The sequence below is a fragment of the Netta rufina genome (assembly GCF_964035555.1).
Source record: "Netta rufina genome assembly, chromosome: 3".
NCBI lineage: Eukaryota > Metazoa > Chordata > Aves > Anseriformes > Anatidae > Netta > Netta rufina.
Genome location: NC_140125.1, coordinates 115,232,562 through 115,255,492, shown reverse-complemented (window position 1 = coordinate 115,255,492; position 22,931 = coordinate 115,232,562). Strand labels below are relative to the sequence as shown.

The 22,931-nt window shown below is 38.1% G+C and overlaps 1 protein-coding gene across 1 annotated transcript; it reads left to right on the top strand.

The window, feature by feature from the left end:
- Window positions 1–4,616: 4,616 nt before the first annotated feature.
- LOC311207657 (opsin-5-like) lies at window positions 4,617–22,534 on the top strand (the record flags this gene model as incomplete). The annotated part of the gene is made up of 6 exons (XM_084283799.1): window positions 4,617–4,770; window positions 11,992–12,111; window positions 15,594–15,764; window positions 17,464–17,798; window positions 20,866–21,110; window positions 22,471–22,534. The coding sequence occupies exons 1-6, from the start codon at window positions 4,632–4,634 to the stop codon at window positions 22,532–22,534; spliced, it is 1,074 nt and encodes a 357-aa protein (XP_084139925.1). The 5' UTR covers window positions 4,617–4,631.
- Between the last annotated feature and the right edge of the window lie 397 nt (window positions 22,535–22,931).

The window sequence follows — 22,931 nt, the reverse complement described above, 5'->3', positions numbered from 1 at the left end:
TGATAGGTATTTTCCCAGTATCTACATCCAAAAAGTTGAATTTCCAAAAGTTTTCTGATTCTCTATTTCGGGAGGACTATGTGACATTTAAATTTTTATTATTTCTGTTGTCACTAGATCAAAAGCAGCAGTTTGATGTGACAGAGCACAGTGCTCACTTGAAATACAGGAAATGTTAGTTTGAACTTTTAACCTAGTGAATAATTACTGAAGGTGATGATTCCCCTTCAACAGGAGCGAGAGAATCTACCTTAGAATAGCCATCAGCCTGGTGGTTAAACAAGTTATCTACTAAGGAGAAGACAGATTCCAGCTCATAGCCTGAGTCTGCAGACTTTACACTTAAACTGAGATTAAGTCATGACCATCTTTCTTAAACAAGTCTCTTCAGATATCTTAGGAGGGGAAAAATGAAGAGGCAAGGTGAATCAAGGCAAGGCAAGGCAAGGATGGTGCTCTGTGATTGTTTTGAGATGAGTTTTCTGGTCACTGTTATCTACCTTCTGAAATACAGCAGCTAGTCAGACTGTTGACTAAGGAGGCATGCCACTATCAGAAAGCAAGTCTGGAGAAACACTGTCAAACTGGAGAAAAATGAGTACTGAGAATCAGGCAGATAAAGGGAAGAGCAGGATTTGTCACCAGGTGTGTTGGTAAATGTTATCATTGTAGCAGCCAGGATGGATGCAGGAGGAAAAGGCAATGCCCACGGGGGCATTTGCCTCCCATGTCCCATGCTTGCACAATGTGCTCTGCAAAATACAGGGGATGTTTAAAATAAAAAAAATATTAAAAATAAAATAGAAATTTAAAACAAAAATTAAATGTTTAAAATAAAAATTACATCTGACAATATGAACTGGCTTTCAGCTGACATTGAGAGCTAACTGACTTTGTTATGGAGAATCTGAGAAATGGCTATCACTGGACAAAGAAAAGAGAAAGATCATTCCCTTTTCCCCTCTTGAAAACAGTACCCTCTGGCACTAATATATCCTTATAGCTTTTGTCTTTTACTTAATCAGATAAAATTATTCATAGGTTTTTTTTTGTTTGTTTTTGTTTTTTTTTTTTTTTTGTAAGACTTACTACGTATTGTGAGAGAAAAGAAAGTTAGTTTCTTAATTAACACACTTCATCATGTTATCACTTTAGCTGTGATAGCTCTTTTAAAGTGAGCTCTGCTAATTATTTCTCTGCACTTGCACAGAGGTCCACGGATGTCTTTTGTTTCACTCTACAATTTACATCCCAGTAAATTCATCTGCTTCCAAAAAGGATTGCAAAATTTATATGTGGTCCATGACTTTGCATATAATCCATTCCTTGTTCTCTCTTGTGAAACAATCATGTTAAAAGCACTGCTGCCACAATAATTTTTGCAGAGGACTCTTTTGGCAGCATCTAGTTGTAGCTCCCTTTCTGTGATTCTGTGACATGTGCTGCATACTGCTCATTCTCATACTGGATAACTTTTGCCTCTGAGCTACACCATGCTTTTTTTTTTTTTTTTCAGATGTTTTTGGGAAAATGGTTGGTGTTTATATTTCCCTCAATTCCTCGCAAAGTTACGAAAATACTTTTCCCGTTTCATATCAGTTGGCTGTTCTTCATAAATAGAATGCATCTTATTATTTTTTTTTTTTTTTGGCAAGCTAACATCAGTTTAAAGACGTTTTCTTACTAATTTAGATTAGGGTACTCAAGTTTAGCCTGCAACTGCCAATACTTAGTTTAGCCATGTGGCAGAAGGCATAATTTGAATCTTATAGCTCACCTGTCTGATAACTTGATGTTTTAGAGGTTCACAGGAACCTGAAAACAATGGAGATTGCCACATGTACATATCACTTATACCACCAAAGTTTATATTAAAATAACATTATATGGTCTCTTTCCCTGACTTATTAACTTTTAGAGGCTGTGGATCAGAGCCTTTATGACCTTTATAAGGCATTATAATACTGTGGTGTCTTAAAAAATCAAATGCATAAAACAAGACAAACTAATAGGGTTAGTAGTTCAAATCTTTGCTTATGGAATAATTAATATTGGAAAATATACATCTCCTAAATATATTAGGCTTTACCTGATAGTTTAAAAATTATCCCCATCCTTAGTTGTTTTTACCCAAGCCTTTGTAGGAATTGGATGCTGATCAGGATTATGGCTTTTCTTGACATGGAATTAAGAGAGGCATAATTATTCTGCCTTGTTAATTGCATTCTTTTTTTTTTTTTTTTTTTTTTTTGAAGTCAGAGATACATCTCCCTTTTCTTTTGTAGAAAATTGGCAGCAAATCTGTGTGCCTGTAAATAATATTGTTTTTTTTCTTAAAGCCAAGATAAGTAGTTTTTTTCTTTTTCTTCAGCCAGATAGAACTACTCTGTAATAACATTAACATTTCCAAGCAGATAATGAGTTATGAGAAAAACAGCAATATCTCCCACATTGTAGCTGTCCAGTTTCATCAGTGAAGCATTCCTTCCACCTTGTAGCCGTGACTTGTTTGGAAATCTGCACCTTTCCTTCAGAGGCAGGTTGAAGAGTCTAATGACTGAGTTTCTGGCTAGGGATCGCATGTAAAGAAGTTGAGACTTCTTCTCTAAAGGTACTCTTTCATGCATACTTGCAAAATAAATGATATTGTCCTCATGAGCCACCAAATAATAAGTTGAGTGGGAAATTTTAACATGGCTCAGGAAAGGAAGAAGCCCCCAAACACTTCAATACTTATTTCTATCAAACCCAAATCTTATCAAACCTGGTTTCTCCCATGGAATGGTAATGTTCACCCAAGGCCTGATCCTCATAAATTGAATTTTTTATTATTGTTGTTGTTTATTTGTTTGCTTATTTATTGTTTTCCCCAAAGTTTGAGGGACAGCAGGGAGGGAGATATGGGTACTTTAGTTGTAGGTAGGTGTCATCAGGTATGTCTGTGGCCACACAGGGCTGTTAGTGAGAAGACTGTCTGCCTTCAGGATGCAGAAGAGACAGAGAATTGGTTAAATAATGAAATGCTTTTCTAGGGGAATATTGAGTATCTCTGAATTCTTTAAACACGTCTGAACTGCAGCATCTTTGGCTGCATGTTGGAGAGCTCTGACGTGGAAGGTGAGGGAATACACATATATCTGAGATCAAGGAGGTGGGGTAAGTCTTTTTCAACAAAAACACTATTTGTCTCCTCTGGAGGAAAAAAAAATATTAGGTGTTAAAGGCAGCACTTTTTTCTCTCTCACCTTTGCAGTAAAGTTAAATAAAATGATTCTTTCCCTCTTGTCTTGCTTAAATGTGCATGAGCATTCCTTGATCAGCAGCAGTGTATGAAGTTAACAGTAAGAGCCAGTCTTTCTTCATACCAGGAAACAGGCCTAATTCTGCACTGGCCAGGCAAAGCAAAACTGTTTTTTATTTGTTTGTTTGTTTAATATTAAGGGTATCACTGATCTTCTGAACTTTAAGCCCCTGTAAATTAGACACCACAGATAGGATTTATCTTATCCAAATCTGATGTTTTTGTCATGGGTATCTACAAGAGAAAAACATGCTTTAGTTTCCAGGTATCCATGAGGTTGAGTCCTTGCATCCTAATGTAGATACAGAGCTCAATTCAACTGCCTAAGCATGGACACCTGATGTTCATTTGAGATGCTTAAAGGTAGACACCTTGTTGTGGAGTCCTGCTACATTCAGGGTCAAGAAGAGGCACCTGTAGACAACAACCCAGTCTATACTGGTCTAGTGTCAGCTTCTCAACCTGCAAGGATGTCTGCCAGATTCTACACGTATTTTTCCCTTGTCAGGGTTCACCTTATTGATCTTAAGCTCATTTCACCATTTTCCCCCAAAAGAAGTAGGAAACTTAACCAGCCTGCCTAGGTGAGTCTTATTTAATACTCCTGCTGCTTCTTCATAACCATAATACCAATTAGTGTTTATAGCCATAATCATGTGAAGTTATTTACATGAGAACCCAGCTAAATAATTCTAAGGATAATTTATAGATACAGCTCTTCTTTTTACTGTGAAATTTGCACAGCTCCAGTCTGTAGACAGTGCCCCTCAGGATATGAAGAAATTGCTAGGACTGTCTAACTGATAATTCCTGGTTTCTCGGGATTATAAGAACAGTGCATATAGATAAAGACATTAAGTTCAACATGCATTAACACATTGGACTATGAAGCTATTCAGACATCAGCAATTGCCCTACTTCTTTTTCCCAGATTCTCAGTCTTAGGTCACTCTTCTGGGTCACTTGTCTGGAAACATGAAGCTCCTTAAGATATTCGGGGAAGGTACTTCAGAGACCCTGGCTTGCATGCCAGAACACACTGGTTTTTAGATATTGCTCGCATGGATTACTATGGTGATTGCAATATGAATCATGACATTCTGGGATAAATAAAGGCCTGAAATAAAATATGTCAGAATGCTTTATGCAATTTTGAATTGGATCATGAAATGCCCTGGGAGCTGGTAGAACAGCAATGGAGATGGGAGGAAACATATTATGTATGAAGAAAATTATCTTCACAATTTCTTGTGGCATGTGTTATCTATTGCATACTCTGTTCTTCCTTTTTTTTTTCTTTTTTTTTTTTTCCCCAGACATTGAGCTGGTCATGAATGGGATGGCATCAGATCACAACGCTTCCTCCCAGGAAGAGTACCTCCCACACTACCTACAGAAGGAAGACCCCTTCGCATCAAAGCTTTCTAGAGAAGCTGACATCATAGCTGGGTTTTATTTGACAGTAATTGGTAATGATTTTTTAATTCAACTTTGAAATATGAATATGTCACTGAATCCTTGCAGGCATTCACAAAGAAGGTAGAAGCTGTAGTGCATTAGATGTGTAATTGCATAGCCATACCAGAAAGAAAAATCTAGGAGGGAGAGGAGGGAAGATATTAGAAATATGGTTAATGTCAACAGACAATGCTGCTCCAGCTGGTCAAACATGAAAACTAGTGGACCTTCCAGTGAAAAGTGAAGAAACCTTTTATTTCTAATGATAGGTTGCTAGCCTGCAGTTTAATCGTTCCTGACCAGAGATGTCTTCTTCTCTTACACTGTGTGGATTTTCAAAGTCTTTCTCATGTGCCCATGCATCAAGAAAGAACATCCTCAGATGTGTTTGCTCAAACCTTGCTCAGCTCCTGACATCAGCTGTCCTCTGTTACTTACTATATCAAACAGCACTTTCTGCCCACGACCTTCACCTACATTTTGTTTTGGAGTCTTTCACCATGTGCAAAGTGACTTTGTAAGCAGAATAAATGCAATTATTTATTGGTTAGTGCACAGAGATGATAGCTAGGTTCATTCATATGCCAGGCAATTGTCATTCAGTTGGGAAACACTGGTCTCCATTACTTCTAAGAATAAGCAAGTCCTTGTTCTTGCTGATTTACGATCTGAGTTTTTGCCTTTTGGGGAGCACTGACTTTTTTTTTTTTTCTTCTTTTTTTTTTTGTCAATGCTTTTGCTCTCAAATACTTGAGCTTCTAACTTGCCTTAGCAGTTGCACTTCTTTTTGTGGTTTTGATTAGGGTTTCCTTGTGTTTTATGGCTTTAGCTGATTTACTTTCTCACAGCTCAACCACTGTTTTCTCAGTAAAGCCAAGCCCAGGTTGTGTAACAGTGCCACACCAAACTGTGCACCGGGTCTCAGAAACCTGAACCCCACAGTTAAAAACAGGATATACGGGATATTCATTCCCATTGATTTCTTTTGGGTTCATTCTCTAACTCTACTTGTGCACAAAGCACAAAGACATTTCAGTCCTACCTTCATGTTTCTCATTCACTATTTTGCATGCATGCCTCTTTTACTGCCTTTCCTCTGACTCATCTAAGAGTAATCTAATTTTATTTTCTACTGTGGAAGTCTGACAAAGGCTTGAATAACACTTATTTCTCACCAGCCTTCTGTTTATGTCTTTAGTGAAAAAAGAATTCAGAATGATAGAGCTGATAAGTGAAGCTGTAGCTCTGCTCTGCTTAATATCATTGTGCTGTTTTCAGTATTCATGCATCATTTTGTATGTATCTTAACTCTTCAGATTCTTTATATATGTATAATATAAATAATATTTTTTATAGCTACTGTGCAAGGAGATTTCTTCACTGAACTGTCCAAAATAACCCCCCTCAAGTCTTTTTTGCTCAGTTAAGCAAACTTACTTTTAATCCCATTAAAATTATGTCAGAGGAGCTGAAATTAATTCTACCAATGTATACTATGTTGCCTATTTATATGGGCTGTATTTAATATAGATTTTTTCAGTTCCAAATAACCCTGCCAGGTGCAAAACATCTTGAAAAGCAGAGACTCAAATTAAGGCAAAGGCAAGAAATCATAAATTTCCAGCAAAAAGCCAAACCCCAACCATGCAGATGTAGTCTTAAGTGAGGAGTGTGAGGAGACTGGCTTTATAGTTAAAAAGGGCTTATAAATAACTTATCTATTGATTATATGTGTAACTTTTTTCATTGCAATGATTTCAAGCAATCATTGCCTGGTTGTTGGTCAGCCATGCCCTCTGCCATTTCAGCTATGGCAACTGGTTTAACTGGTTTCATGTTTTTTAGACCAGTTTTTGACCAGCAGTGTTTTTGACACTGCAATTCAGTAACGGATGTTACTTCTCAGCCAGAGGCTGAGAGAAGTGTACAACTATTCACAGGGGTTTGTTTGAAAAAGGAGAGTGTTATGCTTTTTATCATCAAAGAAGAATTACAAATCAGCCTCTAATATAAGAGCTCAGGTAATAAAGGAGGGTACTAAACAGAAGTGATAGATGAAGCAAGGTTATGTCTTCCTTCTCTGCTTGTGCATAGCTGGGGAGAAGTAGTTTTAAATACATTTTACTTTAAAAAAAAAAAAAAAAAAAAAAAGGACTTTGTTTGGGCTAATGTTTTAAGTGTGGGTTATACCTCACACTAGCTCCTGTCATTGTGCCAACCCTTATTTTATAACTCATTCATGTGTAGGTGGATGACAACATTTTAATAATATCCTGGGCCATACAAAAATATGAGAAGTTAGAGGAAAATTAACTCATGTTGTTCCCAGGAAAATCTCTAGATGGCTATTTTACTTTCTTCAGACAAAAATAACCCTGAATTTTCTTCACCACTAAGCTGATTTCTACAAGTTCAGAGTCCCCACTCCTTTTGCTGCAACATGAACTGCTGTGCAGATATGTTAGGTGGTGGATAAGGTCTCTGTTTGAGGTAGCGGGGAAGGAATTGTAGCTCAGTGAAATAATTCACTGACATGGTGGACTTAGCAAGGGTACTAGGTTAAAAGATGGACCAGATGATCTTAGATGTCTCTTCCAACCTAAATGATTCTGTGCTCAAATTTCACATGACAGGCTTGCTGAGGTCTTTAATTGGCAGCCTTGTAGATAATCACAACTCCCAAGTATTCAAAGAAGTAAGCAAAAGCTATGTGCCTAAATAGCTCTTGGGCACAGTTGTGGTAACTGTGCAGTATTGCAGACGTGTTTGATTTACTTTGTTAACTGCATTATCAGTAGAAGATGGAAAACAGCTGGAGCATCCATTGACAGTATGTCTCTGTCTTCTTATCAAAACTTGTGGTTCAGAACAAACCTGTCATTGGTCTTCTTCTGCCACTGAATTGCATCTCTTCCTGTGCAGATCCCTTCAAGAAATGCTCTGCTATCCTGAGGATGTTTGGAATGGACATCCTGATGGTAAAGACCAGCTGTGGAGAAGTGGGAAGTTGGGAGGTGGTAATTACTATTGGGAATCTTTGTGCTTGAAGCTAGAGAGGTGGACTTAAAATATGGTTCAAAATGGGAAGAAGCTTCACAGTGAGTGAACAAGACTGGGATCCTATCAGGACAGTTGGCAGAGTTTTTAGGGTCAGAAACTGAAATATTTCAGTTTCTAAAGATAAAAATGCATTTCTCTGTTTTTAAAGAAAATCAGGGGTCTTGACCAAACCTTACATTCTCTGTAAGACAGCATCCTAACTTGTTCACCTCCACATGTATTTTTTTAATCACCTTAAAAAAAATAAAAAATCAAACAGTACACATGTTTTTAAGAATCTGATTATTTTTACCTTGTCACTTCCCTGCTATCTTTTTCATCACTGATATGATTGATTCACTATATGGATGACTCACTACCGAGCAGAGACCTGCTGGCAGTCAGCTTCTTCTGAAGCCCATGGCAAGTAACCATTGATTTGCAAACTTGTTGCGCACTTCCTTGGTTTATTATAAAACAGCTTAATTGCAAACAAAATCCTGAATTGTTATTATTATTATTATTTTTTTTTTCTGATGCTTTAGACCCCTCTCAGATAGGAGAAAAGGAGTCTTATTTGTTCAGATTGCTTCTTTCATGTGCTTTTGCCTTTCACTGCAGGTTACCAATCTGTACCTTGAGCTTTCCCTGCAGGTGTCACATTTTTAACTATTGCATCCTTGGCTCATTGTGTGGAGATAAGTAATAGGGTTACACTGCCATGGACAGTTCTTCCCTGAATCTTTTCCTCATGGAAAAACAAAACAAAACAAAACTTTCTTTTATATCTGAAGAGTCTTTTGTTCCCTGTTTCCAACTCTGGACTCTGCCCAAGCACACAACCTGCCATCACCTACCAGAGCTGGGAGCTTGCACCAGCAAGGACTTTAGATAGCTGTTAGCTAAACCTTTTCAATAGCAGGGAAACTAAAACATTAGATGACTTGTCTAGAGAGATTGTAAAGTTTCTAATATAAATGAGTTTACAAAGAATCCAGATAAGCAACTGTCAGAAATGATAGGTGCAAAAAGGGACTTAAATTATCACTTGATACCTTCCAGCTGTAGGATTAGGAGGAAAGTGAACTGGGACCATCTGAAATATAGCTATTAATAATAAAAATTTCCTTCAGAGACTTATTTGATCAAGAAATCTCTCTGGACTTCCTGTCTGTTCAAAAAGATTCAGGACAATGACAGGTGTTTTTGAAAGGTCTTTCAAAGAAAATGATGGCACACTAGGTATCCTTAATTTCACTGGAGATAAAAATGGGTATAAAAAGATTAAGATATATGAAATATACTCAGCAACACTGAAAGTGATTCACTTAGCTGCAAAGAAAAAAAAATCAAACGAATATCTGTATCTACTTATAATTTAGATTAAATTTGCAGAGCCATAAAAATGGGATGTGCTTTAAACTTAATTCACCAAAGATAAATCAAATTTGCTGAGAAAACCCAAGATTAAAGGATAAGCCAACTTCTGTTATAATGTTTATTCTTATTTTTTTTTTAATATTCCAGAAAGCAATACTTGCAGTATAAAAATAGGAAGTGTTTCCAATTAGATGTTTCCAATTAGATGTTTCCAATTAGATTAGTGTTTCCAATTACACATTACTGAAAAATTCGGAATCAAAGTACCTTTCTTCTGAGTTCACTAAACCTTCAGTTCTGCAGTCCCTCATATTTCTTGTGAAATAGTCTGGTTTTAGCTGCTGGAAGCCATTTTTCTCTGCCTCACAGATGTTCCCAGGTTTGGTTTCTTGGTTATGGAAAAACACGGCACCTTTGCAAGATGATCATTTCATTGCTGGGCAAAAGAAAATGCCTATTTAATTCCTGAGGTCTAATTCCTGAGAAAGAGGAGCTGATGAAAATTATGTGGTGTATTTGGAGATGGCAGCTTGGCTAGGTGGATGGTGACCTGCAGTCTCTTTTTGGAACACGTGGAATACAGCTGAGTGTGCACCACCAGCACAATGTGTTGGAAGACACCATGAAAAATGATTTTGCTGTCTCATCAGCAGAGGAAAACTGGGTTATTTAGGTCTTTTTTTTTTTTTTTATATATATATATAGTAGTGTGGAGGCTTGGCTCCAGGTGGCAGCCAAGCACCCCTCCAGCCACTTGCTCACTGCCCTCACTGTGAGATGGGAGAGGAAATAGGAAGAGCAAAAGTGAGAAAGCTTAGATAGGGAGAGATAAAGATAAGGAGGTCACTCTTTTCTTCTTTGTCTTCTTCTTAGAATACAGAATCATGGAATGGTTTGGGTTGGAAGGGACCTTAAAGATCACCTACTTCCAGCCCCCTGCCATGGACAGGGGCACTTTCCACCAGCCCAGGCTGCCCTCAGCCCCATCCAGCCTGGCCTTGGGTACTGCCAGTGATGGGGCATCCACAGCTTCTCTGGGCAGCCTGTGCCAGGGCCTCACTACCCTCAGAGTAAAGAATTTCTTCCTTATATCTAATTTAAACCTATTCTCTTCTAGTTTAAATCCATTACTCCCTGTCCTACCACTCCCACCCAAGAGAATCCCTCCCTAGCTTTCCTGCAGGCCCACTTTAGGTACTTGAAGGCTGTTCTAAAGCATTTCTGGAGCCTTCTGTCTCCAGGCTGTACAACCCCATCTCTCTCAGCCTGTCTTCATAGGAGAAGTGCTCCAGCCCTTTGACCATCCTTATGGCCCTCCTCTGGACTCATTCTAATAATTCCATGCCCTTCTTGTGCTGGGGTTTCCAGAGCTGAGCACAGCACTCCAGGTCTCACAAGAGCAGAACAGAGGGTAGAATCACCTCCCTTGGCCTGCTGGCCTTGCTGCTTTTGATGTAGCTTGGGATTAGTTTGGCTTTTATGTCTGCAAATGCACACTCACATCAAACTTCTCATCAACCAACACCCCTAGGTCCTTCTCCTCAGGGCTGCTCTCAGTCCATCCTCTGACCAGCCTGTAATTGTGCTTGGGATTGGCCTGGCCCAGTGGCAGCACCTTGCACTTGGAAGGACCTTGCACTTACATGTCTCAGGCATGAGGCCTCCATGGGTCACGGTCCCTTTGGGTGTCACCAGCTGCACCATGAAGGCACTCCTGCTTTCTCTTTTATTTCTCTTGATGTTTAGCTCCTTTTCTCAAATATACCTTCACAGAAGTGCCACAAACTCCTCTGCCTGGCCCAGTTTTGCCTGTAGTGTGTCCACAGTGGAGTTGGCTGGAATTGGCAGTAGCTCCACAGGGCTCCACCAGGCAACTCCATCCTCACTCCACGGAGGCCACTGCAGCCTCCCCACTGCCAAAATCTGGCCATTTACACCCAATTCAAGTAAGAGCACAGGGTGATGGAAACTGCAGTATCTGTAGGGGTGAGACTCTTGCTTTCTGAAATAGAAGTTGTGTTCTTTACAATTTTTTCACTGCAAAGCACTCACTCCGGGTCCAAACTCTTTCAGATATGAATTAGTAAAGAAATAGGTGTCTTTAAGGGAAATGGAAACCCTGGAATTTGAGGTATCAGTGTGATTAGCTCCACGGATGATCAACCACCTGCAGCATGGGGCTCTATGGGTCTTAGATGGTGATATGGCTAAAAAAGAGACCAAACAATATGAACAGGATCTCTTTTAATGCACTGAATTCCAGATGGAAGTTACCATCAAGATTTTTTTTTTCTTTCTTATTGTGATAGAAATTATTTTTATCGGAAAATTTGAGATGTCATATTGATCTAAATATTTTTCATTATTTTAGAAATGTATCCTTCAACCTCTTATTATAGTGTAGAATAAAATTTAGGCTGTTCAGAGATTGGGGTCCTTGTGATTAGACAGTTTAGTTTTATTCTTGTGGCTTTATGAACACTTGTGAGACAAAGGGGATTGATGAGAACAGAGGAACTATGGGATTTCTTTTATATGCATTCATTCAATAGCTTTGCAGGCTCAGGTAGTGAAGGCAATGTCTTGCTGCAGAGAGGAAAATAACATTTGTTGTGGGTGGGAGATATCTGCAGTAGATGTCTCTATGAGCTGTACAATGAGGATGAGATGATCATGTTTCAGAGTAAAATATCTAGCCTTGGGACTAAAGAGATAGGCTGAAAATACCAGAGAATTTCACAAGGAAGATGGGATATTGCTGGTTTTAAGGAGAACTCTACCTTTATTTTTTTTCCTTTTCTTTTTTATTATAGGGATTCTTTCAACTCTGGGAAACGGGTACGTTATTTTTATGTCTTCAAAGCGAAAAAAGAAGTTGAGACCTGCTGAAATAATGACTGTTAATTTAGCAGTGTGTGATCTGGGCATTTCAGGTAATTTCATATCATATTTTTATTAATTTTTACTATCCCACCATTCTTTCTGGCATCAGAAAGAGACGGTCCTCTGGAAGTCCTAAAAAGCCCCAAGTGCCTTTTGTTACTGATATTTCTGCTCTCTTATCTGTATATGAATAGGAAAGAAGTATAGAAAACAACATTCTTGAACAACTTGATGAAAATAAGTGAAAAGTATGGAGGAGAAAATAGGGTTGGATTTGTCAATTCTGTGTCAGGTAAAGCTCATGTTCACCTCAGGACTGTGCAGACCTTCAAAGACAGCTTCCATGAACATCCTGGCACAATAAGCATGAAATAGATTTGCATTAGTATTGAAGAAAATTGCAATTTCTTGCTGTAGGGTGCAACAGAAGGGATCCAGGTACTTTGAGAATACATATCAAGCCAAATCTTAGCAGGGATGGGGGTGAGGGAAGCAAATTTGAAAAATGTTAACAGTCATCAGACTATCAAAGCTAATGCTTTTCTTGCTAGTGACCTTCCTCTTTTATCTTTATGTCAGATAAATAAGCATTTGTCTCAGTCTATAGAGTAAGAGCAACATCAACCACCTAGAGGGATTTCTACTTCAACCTGGCAGCCTGGATGCCCTGGAATGAGAGTAGAAAGCTTTGTAAAGGCTTATGCAAAGCTGGAAAGTCAAGATAATTTCTTTGGCTCTTGACATGAATCTCATTAAGCTGCTCAGGGCTACATGCAAATGAGAGGGAGAGGGCTGGACGTCCTTTAGGAAAGGATATTTTGGATGGCAGGCAATCCAGTGAGTACAAAGGCCTGATGTGACTCAGCCATGACCATGCAGTGTCCCCACTACAATATAAATGGCAGGATGTTCCCATGCTCCCAAAATTATCTGCTCCCTATGTTTTACATATTCCATGACCCCTGTCCTCAGCTCCAGTACACCCTTTTCTTCCCATAATTTTTTTTTCATACTCTAAATGCCTAAAATAGCACAGAACAACATAAAATGATGTCTCCCAGCCCCTCAGAGATGAAGCTTGTTGCTGCTGCCACTGCACATAGTTGAGGAACTGCTTCCAGTAATTCTGGTGCCAAACACACAAATTACAGCAAGTTTGGGAATGCTATGAAAGCAAGAATCTTAACATGAAGGTTTCTAGTTTCTCTCTAGGTCTGTCAACAATAGCATACAACTTATCTTTGTCATCTTGTTTTCCATGGGAGCCTTAATTTTGCTGTGTGTTAAAATGTAACGCAAAATAATTGGGATTGGTAAAGTAACGTGCCCTTTCTCCTTTGTCTTCCTTTTTTTTTTTTTTTTTTTTTATGGAAAATGTTAATTCAAGAAATGTGATGTGTTCTGGTTTTAGACCTATTGCAGTGGAGATGAGACTTTTTCCAAAGCCTTTATATATCACCTGCTTGTCTTGGCACTTTGTTCAAGAAATGGGTTCTGCAATAGCCCTGCTTCCTGTAGATTTCCACATGGTGGCACTAGGCACTTGTTTAATACTGTATTATCCTCATTTTACACTAATGCCAAGCTGAGTCCTGTGTTGCTGAAGAGAAATTTGATTTTGTGCAAATAAATGTCCTTTAGAGGTAGCAATGATTTACATGAATAAAGTTGCTTACTCTCAGAATATATCCTAACCCTTGCTGTATTTCATGTTTTTCTTGAAACCTTAATCATTGGGGTCAGTTTTTGCTTGACAAATTACAGCATATTTCTTCTGCTTGCATAAAAGTGTACTTATATGACCTAAGCACAGCCTTCAGGGTCAGATAGAATTTTCCTTACAGGCTTATGTTAAAGGAAAAGATGCCCAATAAGCATTGTTTAAAAACACATCCAATTTTGATTTTTTTTTTTTCTAATGATGTTTTTGGCACAGAAAACAGAGTAAAAGCCTTTTTCAGAAGGATTTTGTTTTAGTAGAAATGTTTTGATTTTCTGTTGGGAATGAAAAGGAAATATTTTATTTCACATCACTTTGATATTAAATGGAATGTTTTTGGGAACAATCCAAAATATTTACTTCAGATCACTTTGGTGAATTTTTATGAACTTATTTCCGTGAATGTTACCTTATGGAAATTACAGTTTGCAGGACCATGTCTGCCTTATTTATAGACCAATTCACAAGCTACCATGACATTACGGACATTGTGGTTCAGCCAGAGAAACTAGCCCAGGGCAGCCAGAGAAGTTTTGAACTCTCTTGAGGTGCTCTGGCAACTTCTGTGCAGGAATATACAGTCACGGGAAGGTGGAGTTAAATATTTAATGTTGCTTGAGTGTTGCAGTTGAACCCTTCAGACTTTTGAGCATTTCAGGTCAGAATGGTAAGTGGAAATGAAGGATTCTGAAAACATGACAATGTTCCTAGATTGTAAGTTCTTGAGTTTTCTGTTCCACTGATTTTCGTGTACATCCAGTTTAAGACAAAAACAAACAAACAAACAAACAAAAAAAACAACAACCCAGAAAAAACAACCAACCAAAAAAAAAAAAAAACAACAAAAAAACCAACAACAACAAAAATCAGGAGGTGGAGATTTCCAGCTAGCAAATCACGATTTGCAAACTTTCTAATTCTCCTGATATCTACGAAGACTCTGAATAATGTTAGTCTGTTTTAAGGCAAGAATGGAACAGCCTATGACCTTACCTGACTTCTTTCATCATGCACTTTCCATTTTTACAAATGCAAAACTGAGCTAAGGAGTCACGAGGGCAGCATCTCCAAAATAGCTAGGTATTTACCTTCCATTTGGGGATGCTTAAAATTTTTGACTATCTGTGGCCAGGTGACTTGCTGAGAGTCACTTAGGAAGAGTGTGGTATGGACAGGAGCTGAAGCCATTCTGCAGCTCAGGTCCACACTCCGACAGTAGCACCATTGTAGCACCATCTTCCTTTGTAATCTAGCACTTTACAACAGAGTGGATCCTACTGTTGGGCTTTGGAAGGTTTGCAGAAGTCCTCTTTGAAAGCAAATTTTTTATGATGTGTTTGAAGACACTTACTTGATTATAAGGATGCAGCTTCACTAGTACTATGTCTGATCATGTGAAAGCTTACTCATCAACCGTACTGGAATGTGTTTACAAGTGGACTTAAACCATACTCTGAAGTTTTTCTATGGGAAGAATTTGTACATGCTTAGTTCCCAAGTGTGGGTTTACTTTTGGTTCATGTGCTCTGCAGTGAAGCACTTGTTTCCAACACATACTGCAGGTTTGACTCATCCTACCACAGTGTAGATGTTATGAGATCTAGCTACAGCTGTCTTTGGCTTAGTCCTGTGGACAGAAGGCACACAGCTCAATCACATCTATTGTGCCCTGAAGCCCTCTTGCCACTCTCAACATTTTTATTGGTGTTAGTTTTGGGCAAAGAGGAGGGCTTGTTCTACTGAAAAAAAAAAGGATGATGTAATCAGTTATGGATTTTATCAGTCAACTGACATTCTTTTCTCCTCTTGAAGTTGTAGGAAAGCCCTTCAGTATCATTTCCTTCTTTTCTCACCGCTGGGTGTTTGGATGGATGGGCTGCCGTTGGTATGGATGGGCTGGTTTCTTCTTTGGCTGTGGGAGCCTTATTACCATGACAGCTGTCAGCCTGGATAGATACCTAAAAATCTGTCACTTGTCTTATGGTAAGGAAGAAAAACTATAAAGTAACACTATCCCCCTGCTTAACCTCCCCCTACTCTCTCCCAGCCAAGAAAACCTAGGACATTAGAGCTGTGTGTGAGCAAAAGGGGTAAGGAAACGGAACATTTAGAAATTATTTTTCACTTCCACATAGTGAAATAAGAGGAAAAAAAACAAAATACAAAACAAATAAGATACAAATATATGAGGGAGTGAAGGATTTACATGACTAGAAACAATTGCTTTGGTCATCTCTGCCAACTTTCTACATAATGTAATTATGAATATTAGGAAGAAATTCTTCACTTGGAGGGTGGTCAGGCACTGGAGCAGGCTCCCCAGGGAAGTGGTCATGGCCCTGAGCCTTTTGGTGTTCAAGAAGCTTTTGGACAATATTCTTAGATACATGGTTTAACTTACAGACTGCCCTGTGTGGAGTCAGCAGTTGGACTTCATGACCCTTGTGGGTCCCTTCCCACTCAGTATATTTTATGATTCTAAATGTTTCTGAATCAAAAACAGAATTTCTGTTGAACTAAATGATATCATTAAGGTAGCTAGTCTTCTGTTTAAGATATAAAGTAATTTTGAGTAAATTGTACTGATGGTTGATTAGTCCCTCTAAAAAAGGTCAAGTTCTAACTTAACAGTCAGCTGTTGGATCCTGTTACATTTCATTTGCTGGGTGGCAGAAACCCTCTCCTTGGATAAATTAAGCATCTTAAGCTTTTTATCCTGTCATTGTAGTGCAACGTTTCTAGACTGAAATCATACTTAAGCTCTCCAAAACGCTGTTGTTAAATATAGAGAGGAATGCACATATAAAATAAACATATTTCATGACCCAAGTAATCTCAACTATATCTGTAACTAAATTTGTATTACTGGACATATCCTTTTTGCTGTTATCCATCTGCTTAAGACATGAGTTTCGGTAATCACTCATAGATAAATCATTTTGTATTTATCAAGGTCTATTAATGTTAACTGGCTCAAGTACTGCACATCTTTCAAGGTCTTGTGGTCTGATACACAAAAGTATTCCTCTTTAGATGCCTAAATTATTTTAAGATACGTGGCAAAGAATTTAGAACATCTAAGAGATTTGGATGTGCAATAGGTCATAATAAATGTGACATTATCTCTCTAATACGGAGTTGGATCTTGAGAGGAGGAAATGAATTTAACAATGAAAGCTGTTATAACCATATGCATCAATATCATATATCTCTTGAATATAAAGTATTATATGCTTCAGTCTTCTCAGTTAAAGGGTGTTGTCACAGGTTGGAAAAGATGTTTTTCTTTTATTGGGAGGAAATAACCCCTCCCCCCCCCCCCAATATAAGGGGAATTCCTATGATTGTTGCTGAGCTAGCTGTTTGGATTGTTCTTATATAGACTTGTAGGTTGTAAATCATCACAGCCTAAAGTAGAGACCTAAAATAATGCCAGGTGGAGCCCTTCCTACAGGCATGTATTTCGTTCCATGAGGTACAAAGTGGGTCTGGGTGGTCAGCTCAGGGGTCAGTATAGAAACGTGTGAGGAGGTGAAATGAACCCTACAAAGGTTGTTGTCAAACAGCTGAACAAGCTCTTACTGAACGTGTAGAATGATGAGTTTAATTGTGTCAAATATATATGGACCTTGTAACTCTTGTTTGTAACTTGTCTAGTTGTAACTCTTAAATTGTCTTCCAGGTACTTGGCTTAAGAGACACCATGCCTTTATTTGTCTGGCAATAATTTGGGCCTATGCAACGTTCTGGGCAACGGTGCCTTTTGCTGGAGTGGGAAGCTATGCTCCTGAGCCTTTTGGGACCTCGTGCACTCTGGACTGGTGGCTGGCACAGGCTTCAGTGGCTGGGCAGGCTTTTATTCTGAGTATTCTTTTCTTTTGCCTCCTGTTCCCAACTGCAGTGATTGTGTTTTCCTATGTTAAAATCATTTTAAAAGTCAAGTCATCCACCAAAGAGGTTGCTCACTATGACACCAGGATCCAGAACAGCCACATACTTGAAATGAAGCTGACCAAGGTATGTAGGAAGATTTAACTCCATTTGCTCTGTCAGATCATAAAAGTATGCTTAGAAAATGTCAGCAATATGCTATCCTATGCTGAGTGATAGTACGATCTGAAAGTGATTTTTCCAGCTTTCTCCCCCATTACTGTCAAGATGGGAAAAGACAAGAGCTGAAACATAATTTTGTGTTCAGGGCACTCAGATTGGGCCAAAAAAATCCAGAGCTTCCTGAAAACTGAACCACTTTTATGTGATTCTGCGATTTGGAGTCCCTGAGATTATGATTCAGTCTGAAGATCTACCTTCCTGTGTGATGTTGCACAAGCTATGTCATCTCTCTGTGGCCCTATTACCCATCACAAAACTGGCTTTTCTTTCAGAAATAGTTGTAAAGAATTATTTTAAGGCATTAGAGGTGCTCAGGAATTATAACAGGAAAACAGGTAGAAAGCAGATTATTGTATCAGAGAAATAAAACTTTTAGACTGTTTGTATTCCTCTTTGAATAAAGATGTGAACCAAACTCACTCCTGTGATATTGCAATTGTTTTTATGAAGATAATTTATCATTTAGGTTCAACCATGAGCCACTGATAAAAATGCATTCCAATGCAAATCTGTTTTCCATCTAAGACCATTTCCTATTTTCCCTTTCTGATTTAGTCTGTTTTCTGTTTCACAGTGGTAACAATCATGATCCTTGCTGGTTATACTAGTTATAGTGCTGGGAAATCTCTCAAGGTAAAAGTTTTTATCAAACAAAACCATGTTTCTTAGTTGTAAAAGATTCCCCAGCCTCTGCAAACCAGGCCAAGAAGGAGACAAGCAACATCCTTTTCTTGGCTGATCGAACATTTATTTTATTTCATTTTTAAGGGGTTAAACATAAACTTATGTAATGTACAGCAGTGTGTGACTTTATGTTGGAACATAACTGAGCTGTCAGTAAGGTCAGGGCTGCCAATACTTCTGATAAAACCATACTTGTGTTTAAAATAGTTCCTTCATTACTGTACTGTTTTGCAGTTATTCATCACCTTTCATTTAAAGAACGGTGGAAATGTTTGATTTAGGGCTTCAAATTTTTATTTTTATTCTTTTATTTTGTATTTTGTCATATGGTAGTTGTCTTGTAAAACTTCAATGTGATTTGAGTCAAAAAATAGTAATTTTTGCTTCCCACTTGGATATACAGTGGAGAACATTATCTTGGACCAGCTGTGTAGTTGGTGTGTGTGTAAATACAGACAACGAGTCTCCAACACAACCCATCTAACTCCACAGGACTATTTCTAAAACAAACTATGTTTGAGATCCATAGCTCACACGCATTATTTCTTCAGTGTTGGAAAACGAAGAGGCATAAAAGAATAAAATTTCACTGTCAGATATATTACCATCAGGATGTGGAACCAGAAGGTCCACAAAAGTTTCCACAAGATCCAAAAAAAATTGTGCTTTCTGATGACTTTTTGTTGCAGTGTTGCTAATTGCCTTATTCCAAATGAATGCGTAAATGATACTGTCAGTCTGGGTGCATAACAACAGTTGATCAATGGCAGCAGTATAATGGCATATGTTCTTCAGTATGTATTATTGCATGATGTCATTTGAAGCTATATCAGGATGTGTCTCAGTGCAGATAGATTGCTTTGGATAAAGTAAATGTATCAGGAACGTAATCCAAAAGTTCAGTAGAAATTTGCTTTTCAGAGCATCTGGAGATTTTAATGGAGTATGAAATCCATGCTAAGTGTAAGGAAAAAGAAAACTAGATATTGTGCTAGTGTTATCACTCTCAATTAAATTCCCGGTAGTTTCAATTCTGTCTTACACAGAACTATACTGATGTTTTGTCTGCTGAAATAAGTATTCACAGAGACTTGACATCTCTTGTCTTCTTGAATGACTTCATGTTCACTTTTTCCATATTTGTCTTGAAATAAGTTTAAATGATTGACATTGTTCTAGTGGAAGGCCATAGACTCTCTCCTGGTTGAAAGCAGGTGAAGCTCATTCAGCAAAATTCAGCAAATGCCCATCCTTGTGGCAGGTTATTAGTTCCACTGCATTTTGGTGCCTTCTCTGTGGGATGTAAGCACAGCCTGTGAGAGAGGAAGAAGCCCTGCATTAGATCAGGGTGTTGCAATCTCTTCTTTTATTAAGTTGTTTTTTCTTTAATTATTCTAATAAAAGAATTATCTTCTTTTTCTAATTCCCTTTGCTCTTGCCTCAGTGACTGATTCTGTGTGTTACAGAAGAGGGAGGTATATTAGACTCAGACAGGAACATATCCCTCTAAAACAATTCACCTGTAGAGGCACTCCCACATGCCATCAAGATTTCAGTCCTTCAGTCCTCGAAATTTCTTCAAAGACTTTCTTTTTATGATCTATCAAATCTGATTTTAAAAGACTCAGAATCTGGAGGACTTGCACTGAATTAATTTATTTTAATAATTTGTTTTCCCAAGGCACTCTTGTCTTGTTCTGAAATGGAAAATAGACTTTTTTTTTTTTTTTTTTTTTTTTTTTCCCCAGGGTAGCAATTGTCTTTCTTTACTCTGTACTGGTGCAGCCTCACCTCAAGTATTATGTGCAGTTTTGGGTGCCAAAATATAAGGAAGACATTTAACTATTAGGGAATGTCCAAAGGAAGGCTGTGAAGATGGTGAAGGGTCTAGAGGGCAAGATGTATGAGGAGCTGCTGAGGTACCTTGGTTTGTTCAGAGCAGAGCAGGCTGAGAGGAGGCCTCATGGCGGCCTGCAGCTCCCTCACAAGGGGAGCGGAGGGGCAGGTGCTGAGCTCTGCTCTCTGGGGACAGTGTGTACCAGTGTCTTTAATAATTCCATGTATGCAGAATTAGGTGTTTGCAACCCACCTTTGTATCTAGGAAAATGAAATATAGCAGGATACATTTTTTGTTCACATTGCAAATTTATTTCAAGCAAGTTATAATTTTTCTTTTTCATTCTGTTGCCTGCTCCCTTGCAATCTGCCAAGCTCTGTGCAGTGCTGTCAGTAAGGACAACTGTGCAAGATTAATTTATTTTTCTCTTTTCTCTTTTCCTCTCACAAGGTGGCAATGTTGATCTGTGCAGGATTCCTCATTGCCTGGATCCCTTACGCTGTGGTCTCTGTGTGGTCAGCCTTTGGACAGCCAGATTCAGTTCCTATTCAGTTTTCAGTGGTACCAACTCTGCTTGCAAAGTCAGCAGCCATGTACAACCCAATTATTTACCAGGTCATTGATTGTAAGTTTGCCTGTTGCCGGTCAGGTGGATTGAAGACACTGCAGAAGAAAAACTCTTTGAAGAAACTGAGGTAATTTCTTCTCTGAGATGTAGAATATATTTCAGTACACAGTGTTCGCAAAAATTACTGAACATAAAGTCTGCCAAGAGTCATGGCTGTTTATTTTTATTTTTATTTTATTTTATTTTATTTTGTAGGGAGGGCATGGCCTTTGTTTTTGACCATGGTCTTTCTTGTCATGGAATTTGTGAAGTGTTTCTACCTGTAAAAACAGAAGCAAGAAGTTTTTAAATTTTTTTTTTCTTATATATCAAGCTGCAACTTTATTAATAATTTTTATAGTTGAAAAATAAAACCATTTGTTTTAGTGGTTTTTGGAACAGTGCTCTCCTCCTGTTCCTTTTCTCTTTTTCATAAATCAAAATGTTATAAAAACTCAAAAAAGGCCTTTGCTGTATTTATAACTTTGTGGCAAAATCTGTGCAGACCACCTTCATGGAAACACTAATCGTCAATGGTGCAAAATTGCTTCTAGCTCTGTCTTATGACAGAAAACTATCCTTCATGATAGAATAATAACAACATAATGTTGAATATTAGTGTCAGTGTAGCCTGCAATAAAGGCCACAGATGCTCTAACTGATTTAAGTGACTAGAATTTCATAGAATTTCAGGAGAATAATTTGTTTCTAAAGCCTCTAACTTACATGACTCAGTATGTATGTATCAGAGGCATGAAGGCCTATGCCATCATTCATTTTTTAGCCTTAACAATTCCAGCACTTTTTAAATGTATTGTCCAGAGAACAAGTTGATACTCAAACTTGCACAGTATGCCTTAGCAGATTATTCTATAATCTTTTGTTCAGATTTATCTCATCCGTATATGGAGTTTATATAGGTTGTATATGTTTATTTGAGGTAACAAAGATATAGTTTACCAAAGATCCCTCTTCAGTTTTATGCAAAAGAGAGACGAACCTGAAGTAACCTTCAAAGTATCTTTGGAGGCTGGATTTGTGTTTAACTTCCAAGTTATCACTCCAAAGAAGAAAGGAGGTTTCATCTAGTATCTCATGATAAATGCAAGAACTCTAGGCCTGTGTAGCGAAGACAATGTTCTAGAAAAACAAATTCCCAGAATTAGGAACTTAATTGTTATCTCACAGAATCACAGAATCACAGAATTTCTAGGTTGGAAGAGACCTCAAGATCATCGAGTCCAACCTCTGACCTAACGCTAGCAGTCCCCACTAAACCATATCCCTAAGCTCTACATCTAAACGTCTTTTAAAGACTTCCAGGGATGGTGACTCCACCACTTCCCTGGGCAGCCTGTTCCAGTGTCTAACAACCCTTTTGGTAAAGAAGTTCTTCCTAAAGTTCTTCTCGTTTCAAGCAACATGATTATGCTTTCTCCTTCCCGCAGGATGTATACCATATCTTCACACAGAGATTCAACGGCAATGAATGAAACCCAACTGGATGTATGAAGGCTCATTTCGTATACAGCAAATGAAAACCTGATGACAAACAGTCATACCATCTCAAATTCCTCTTTCTGTAAATAAATTAAAACATGATGACATTTTTATTTTACTTCCCAGTACAATGTAGTTCTTTCCATCCTAACTAAAGCAGTGTGATTAGAGTTGGGCAAATATTTTAAGTTTTCAGAAATGGAAGAAACAAAGAAGATTCACTTGTATAAAAGAAATTGCATTCACTTCAGAGTGAATATATTTTTTGTTTGCTTGGGATTTTTTTTTTTTTTTTTTTGAGCATTAACAGAAGTGATATTTCAGTGATATTTTCCCTCAAGAAAGGGAAACTATTCACACAGGCCAGTTTTAGTTTGCTAAATTCAATTTCCTTGAGTTCCTAGTACAA